This window comes from Protomyctophum bolini, assembly GCF_963924005.1.
Source record: "Protomyctophum bolini genome assembly, chromosome: 1".
NCBI lineage: Eukaryota > Metazoa > Chordata > Actinopteri > Myctophiformes > Myctophidae > Protomyctophum > Protomyctophum bolini.
Genome location: NC_137862.1, coordinates 37,398,228 through 37,405,669, shown reverse-complemented (window position 1 = coordinate 37,405,669; position 7,442 = coordinate 37,398,228). Strand labels below are relative to the sequence as shown.

The 7,442-nt window shown below is 44.3% G+C and overlaps 1 protein-coding gene across 1 annotated transcript; it reads right to left on the bottom strand.

The window, feature by feature from the left end:
• Positions 1-1,878: 1,878 nt before the first annotated feature.
• Positions 1,879-6,889, bottom strand: LOC308321699 (uncharacterized protein). Its single transcript, XM_080772762.1, has 2 exons — positions 6,671-6,889; positions 1,879-4,210 (listed from the first exon to the last, which is right to left on the bottom strand). The coding sequence occupies exon 2, from the start codon at positions 4,200-4,202 to the stop codon at positions 2,391-2,393; it is 1,812 nt and encodes a 603-aa protein (XP_080628888.1). The 5' UTR covers positions 4,203-4,210; positions 6,671-6,889; the 3' UTR covers positions 1,879-2,390.
• Between the last annotated feature and the right edge of the window lie 553 nt (positions 6,890-7,442).

Below are 7,442 nucleotides of genomic sequence, written 5' to 3'. Positions count from 1 at the left end.
GGGATCAAGTAGGTGTCAAAACCTGTTTATCCATGCCAATTTAAATACTCTGCACTCAAACTAGTTTTTCTTGCCTGATATGCCAACATGAAGAACAAAACGTAATCTAAAATCACACCTGTGTGAAGTGAGCGGTGCAACATCCAGACCCCCCAGGAACGTGTCCAGGGGGCGGCCCGGTTCCGTCAAGCCGCCCCGCATCCGAAATCGCCAAGAAATGACAGTTACCATGTGGGGGTCCCCGGAACATCCAGACCCCCAGGAATGCGCCCAGGGGGGCGGCCCGGTTCCGGTGAGCCTTCCTGCGTCCGAAACAGTCGAGAAATGACAGAGTTACCGTGTTGCGTGCTCGGACATACAGACCCAGGGACATACACACATTGCTACGTAATGGAGCGATTAGGCACCGCTCAAAAATGGTTGACGCCAAAGGAGAGATTTCATTTGTCACAGATGTCTGCTCTGTGTTGCATCAGAACACCAACCCCCACTCCTCTTATCCCCATCTTGGTATCTCCCTGCCCCCCACTCTTCAGACTCAGTTACAAGCTATAGGCTACTTTGTTGAACTATCAACAAACAAAAATGACTTAGGCCTATGTTCAACTGAAAGATGTGCTTCAGTTGAATATGCAGCATTTTTGTCGTGCGACATGACCATTTGACAAAGTAGCCTGCCCTATAGCCTATAAATTATCCCCTCCTATTCCCTGCCTCTCCTGCGAGAATTCCAGCCCTTCCCCCTCTAGGTCCCCTTGTGAAATGTTGGGAGTGTTGAAGCCTCAGTGGTAGGTATGGTGATGTAATAGTGAAAAGGCTGGGGGAAGATGACCTATAGAAATGAAATGATCTCTACTCTGTATTATGCACTGAGCTTCATCCATGTTTGTCAAACCAAAATTCCAAGAGCCAGCCAGGTCCCACCAACCCAAATATTTAGCAATTTTGGCCCATGGCCTGAAGGACATTGCCCTTGAACATATGAACATGCAACCAAACCCTGACCCATGAGAGCTGGTGTGTGGCAGCAATGGTGGAGCATGTTGCAGCGTTTGAAACAGAGCTTCTATGTTCTCTACCTCAGTGGTTCTCAACCTGTGGATCCCCACTTAATTATTATTTTATTTTTTATTTTATTTAAAAAAGAATTGGGGGGGGGGGGGGGGGTCCTCAGATGAAGGACGTGACAATTTAAGTTTTAATAAAAATAAAAAAAATAAGCAAACTATACTATAAAAACTGGTCAAAGTGAAGATACAAGCGATCTACAAGCACTGTGAGCTTGTAGATGTCACGCTGCGAGGCGTTGAGCTTGTAGATATTACTATTTCCACAATATTTATCTGTGGGACAGACCGAGTCAAACAAAACGTAATGCCTCAACTTCTACAATACCAGGTGCTCATCAGGGAGGGGGGGTCCCCAGTTCAAATATGTTTTTTTGGGGGGTCGTGGCCTGAAAAGGTTGAGAACCACTGTTGTACAGTAAATGATATATCTTTTTTTTCTCCTGTAGGAAAATAATGGAAAGGGACATTTCACCTCTTGAAACATGTCACTGCTTATCGTTTATATTTTGATCTATCATAAAAGTACATCATACCGTAAAATACAGCTAAATAGTGTGAAGGTAAACAATCAAATCAATCGCTATTAAGTATTAAGTGTGCCTGTCTCAGTGAATCTTAACAAAACCGATGTTCAGAATGCATGAGAAGGAGAAAGATGAGGTAGGCTGACAGTTTTTTATTCTCTATTCCAAGCCATCAAGTTAAAATGAACATTCCTCTCAGATTGCATCATTATAAAAGGCCAAAACATTTCATCCATAGATTTTTATATATATATATTTATATTTATATATATATATATATATATATATATATATATATATATATATATATATATATATATATATATGTATATAGATAGTTACAGAAAGGATATGTGAAAGTCTAAATTAGATTATATACTAATATCTCAAATAAACAATTTCTTATTATTCATCAGGCTCACACACAAAGACAAGACTATTCATTCCATCCATTATTTCCATTGTTAATGGTCAGTAATTTTCCTCTTAGTGTGCTGTCCAATTTTGCTTCGTCTCTATCGTCTCTTTTTCCAAAAACACACGCCCCCTCTCTGTGCTTCCATCTTACTTCCAACACTTACTTATTAACGCTCTTATTTACTCATTCTCTCTCTTCTCGAGTGGTTGCATTTCATTTTTGGTTAGCCAGATAAAAATCCTTTTGCCTGAGTTACCACATGAAACATCGTGGTGGTTTAGACATTTGAAAAAGTCTGTGTAGCTGTAGTTGTTGTGTATTGTTGCACCATCTGAGGATAAAACTCGAATTCACATTATTTTGAAAGATGCCATCTTTTCAGACCGAGTCAACTGCTTGGCTGACAGTTGCACTGATTGCCTCCACCATGTCAGAAACCGCATCGGGAGCTTCCTGAATAGCCCCACTCAGGATCAAGTCCTTTTTCAGTTCAATGTCACTCAGCTCCTTGACAGGAATCTCCTCTGGCTTTTCAATGCCATTGACACATTGCTCTGATTGTGGCTCATCAGTAGCAGCAGACTCTGTGCACTCTCCGTTTACAGCAGGGCTCTCTATATCTCCATTCTCCATCTTGGTTTCCACAACAGGCGCTGGGGTGACTGCAGCAGGTTCTTCAACAACAGCAGCGGCCTCCGCCACCACCTCAGCCTCATCAGTATCCTCAACATCAGGGGCTGATTCTGAGACAACAATCTCAGGGACAGGCTCTGCGTCTGCCTCTGCAGCTTCTTCTGCTGCTGCAGTGGGCTCTGTAGGTTCAGGTTTAGCGTCTGTTGACACTGGTTCTGACACAGTCTGCTCTGCTACTGGTTCTGGATCTGCAACTGGGACCGGTGTCTCCGCATCAGCCTGTGTCTCCACAGGTGTTTCTGGCTCAGCTGTTGCCTCAGGTTCTGGGGAGGCTACAGTTTCTGGCACAACTGCTTCCTCCACAGTGTCAATAACAGTCTCTGGGATGGGCTCTGGCTCTACTTGGACCTGTTCTGGTGTAGCAACAGGTTCAGGCTCAGGCACAGCCTCTGCAGGTTCTTCTGGTATTGGAGCAGCAGGCTCTTCTGTTACAACTGGGGACTCGTCCACTGGGGGTTCTGCTAGAGCTGGTTCCTCTGGAACTGGAGCTGCCTCCTCTGTGACTGCAGCTGCCTCCTCTGTGACTGCAACTGGTTCCTCTGTGACTGCAACTGGTTCCTCTGTGACTGCAACTGGTTCTTCTGTGACTGCAACTGGTTCCTCTGTGACTGCAACTGGCTCCTCTACGGCTGTGGCTGGCTCCTCTACGGCTGCGTCTGGCTCCTCTACGGCTGCGGCTGGCTCCTCTACGGCTGCGGCTGGCTCCTCTACGGCTGTGGCTGGCTCCTCTGCCGCTGCGGCTGGCTCCTCTGTCACTGCAGCTGGCTCCTCTGCCGCTGCAACAGGCTCCTCTGCCGCTGCAACAGGCTCCTCTACCTTTGCAACAGTCTCCTCTGCCGCTGCAACAGGCTCCTCTGCCACTGCAACAGGCTCCTCCGCAGCGGCAGCTGGCTCCTCCTCAGCGGCAGCTGGCTCCTCCGCAGCGGCAGCAGGCTCCTCTGCAGCTGCAGCTGGCTCCTCTGCGGCAGCAGCTGGCTCCTCTGCAGCTGGCTCCTCTGTGGCTGCAGCAGGCTCCTCTGTCGCTGCAGCTGGCTCCTCTGCAGCTGCAGCAGGCTCCTCTGCAGCTGCAGCAGGCTCCTCTGCGGCTGCAGCAGGCTCCTCCGCAGCGGCAGCTGGCTCCTCTGCAGCTGCAGCAGGCTCCTCCGCAGCCGGAGCAGGCTCCTCTGCAGCGGCAGCTGGCTCCTCTGCAGCAGGTTCCTCTGTGGCTGGAGCTTGTTCTGTTGGAGCTGTAGGTGCTGACTCTTCCGAGGTTCCCAAGACAGACTCCACAGCTTCAGTTACTGCTGCTACTGCTGAACCTACAGTCTCCTCTACCGCTGCTGATATCACCGTGGCTGCCTTAGCTGTCACCTCAGCCACTGGGGCTGGTGCAGCACTCTCAACCGAGGCTTGGATGGACTCCACTGCACTGACAGCCGCTGCAGTGATCTCATCTCTCTTCTCTTTGGGGTCACTTACATCATATCCCTTCTTCTTCTTACTCAGTTTGGCTCCCATGGTGTCTCCTATAGGAACAAGAGGATAATGTCAGTTAACATTGGATCAGCAGTTTCAACGTAACCGTTTAACAGGTTTTAAGAACTAAAATGCAAAATACATGACACTGTAAATAACAGTGAGTGAGCTATTTACTTTAAAACATGTGAGTGGAACACTTCAAATAAGTGTTTTGCTTTTGGGTGCGCCCAGGCTGTAAAAGCCACCTGAAAAGCAAATGTCACATGCGGGATAAAGTTTTAGCTAATAGACCACAGGCTATTAGCTAAACCTTCATCCCATGATCCCATGCAAAATATCCTCTCCTGTTTTTTCTGTCTCTCTTGTATGCAATCAAATCCTCAAAACACATCCATTTGTAGAATTTGTCTAACCAATGTAGCCTACTGTATTGATTGATTGATTGTATATTATACTGCATAATAAGATGTATTGCAGAAATGTTTATTTCTGTTATTTTATTTTGTATCTTATAGTTTCTTGCCCACAGGCCCATGGTTGTAAAATACAAAAAGCTAGGTGAGCTGTGCAGCCAACTCAGTTGCAAGAAAAGGGTTTTTATTGTAAAGGGGAAAGGAGGGCATTCCAATTGGGAGACTTCTTCCTGCCAAGGACAGTTTGGCTAGAAGACAAATGACCACTACATGGGAACCTTTCTGAGATCTGAGGACTCAACAGGGTTCCATTATGGAATCTTGGGTCAAGCCAGCCCCTATTCTAGTGTGGGCCTTTTTAAGACTGCATTTATTCTGCCTGGTAGCCTATACTCTTCTAGACTGCCAGAGAGTGCGGGAAGTGCATAGCAATTAGCAAGGCAAAACCTATGGATTTAGGATGCAGAGCAAGTACGGATGAGCTATACTATGCAGTCACCTTCACAAAGTGTAGATATTAAATCTTGTATGCACAGTCTATGCTTATCTGTATGTAGGCTATGCCATTCAGTTCTAAGAATCCATTGTACAGCAATGCTGTGATGAAGAGGAAGCACCAATGATTACCAAAGAATGTAACTTCCTTTTGGTTAGAAAAGAGGGAACCTGAAGTTCAAGTGAGAGATTGGGGATTCAGACAAATGGCAGAGTTGACACAGGGAATGGAACGCTCAACCAACCGGTTTTAATATGAACAAACAGCATATGCATTTGCATATACAGTAGAAGGAGCATGGACGTTTATTGAGGGTACAATTCAAATTTAGTTCTGGCCATATACCTGTCAAATTGTTTGGCTTATACTGAATAGTTTGAAGTTTGAAATTAAGATATGGATAATAACATTGTCAGACTCACAGGCTATAGTCAGTGACTACACAAGAGACCAGTTGCATGAGGTTCATAATACAACTGCGGTAAAGGGACGGGTATGAGCATGGAGCTGTCCATAGTACTGCAATGGAGCAATCAAAACGGGATGCGCCATGACGCGCTAGGCTAGGCCGCATCATTACGCACGCAGTGGTCATCTTGACCAAGATGAAAATGTCTACTCAACACATGAAAACAATGACCAACCATGTCTCCTTCGCATAATAACCAATAACTCAACAGCGCAGTGCCTGGTCACCAATTATTTGATTGACGTGAAGGTGGTTTTGTCTCAAAACATATAGGAGTGTGAACATTCACCATTCCTACAGTTACCGGGCCTGAATTATGGCATCGATCTAACCCTTTCAAATTATTATTATTATGAACGTGCATGTGCACGGACTATAGGACAAATCGAATCTGTGATTCTCAGAATTTGTCAAGTCTCGTTATTGGTGCATATTTAGGAACGAATGGCCCAAAAAAGAAGAAATCAACAACACTCAGTAAATGCATGCTTTGCGCACAATGTTTGAAAAGATATAGGTGCGCGAAAAATAAAACACATTTGAAGCACATGCACCGAATAATAGTGGGAATAGTTAACTTAGAAATTAGATATCTCGTCATTATCCACATCGTCACTTCATCGAGTTATAGCCAAAGCCATACCTTTAAAGTCAATAGCACAATATATTGATGACTAGCCTACAAACATGATTAACGGCTATAAGACTCCACCCCCACATCTCAAGGCACGTACCCCACTCCGTCCTTTCATCTGCTTAAGCCTTTTTCCACGGCCATTTGAAATATATGGCAGTTCTACTGTTTTATAACACATAAAACTGTGCTATAGCTTGATCATTATTTTATAAGAAACCATTTAGCCAATTACGTATAGGCCTATACCTATAGTAGCAATTCATCGCTGAGTAGACGCGATAGCCATGCCAATTTAAAAAAGAAAGAAAAAAAATGAAAATAGCTGCCAGCGGAAGAATAAGCTTTATCTTCATTTCATATAAACGGATACAAAACAATGGGGAAGCTGCCCTGTCTCCTACATAATTGTCACAATATTTTTCATTACACCTTTCTTTATTTGAGAATTGTTACATCTATAGAAAATAGTGTATATAGGCTGATTAGACTAACCTGTGTTTGTGGCTTCGATCCGTTCACAAACTGATTTGAAGATCTGTTGTACTCCTTGAAAGCTTCAGCTGGAACTGATAATAAAAGTAAACCTTGGCGACTGGACAGCTGCACAGATTCCGCCCCGTTCTCCGAGGTGCAATCTGTGACTGCTTAACTGAGGAGTGCCCCTCACTGTTTTCTAGACATCTGTCGTTATCACAATCTACCCTAACCTACTACGGCTCTGTCCACAATCTATACCCTCCCATCCTTTAAACTCCTCCTTTCCTGCACACCCACTACCATTACAAGCACATGTTTCTCAAGAAGAAAATTGGGCCTTTATTGAACAGACTACCTCATGTTTGCTGCTCTTAAAAAAAAGAAAAGAAAATTAGCCTACTGTTCAGTTATTCTATACTATAATAACAAACATCCATCAACAACTATAGCAAACATAAGGGGCACAAAATAGACCTAGAAAACAACAACAACTATGTAACTTGCAAGGGAACAACAACAACCTTACACAGTGCACAATAAAGGAAGTATTATGTGCATTATTATAAATATTTTTGAGGGGCACTAGCCCTTTCTATGTCCAGCTTTTAGTGTGTGTAAACACAAACTTTGTCATAACACAAACATTAAATGCCATTGACAATGATTGGACAATTTTGATTGTTTTGCGTAACACAAACATTGAAGACGAAGGTGAGGACGCAAATTGGCCGGAATGAGATGATGATGTATACGATGATAAGAGCGCCCCTCACTTTACACAGGTGTG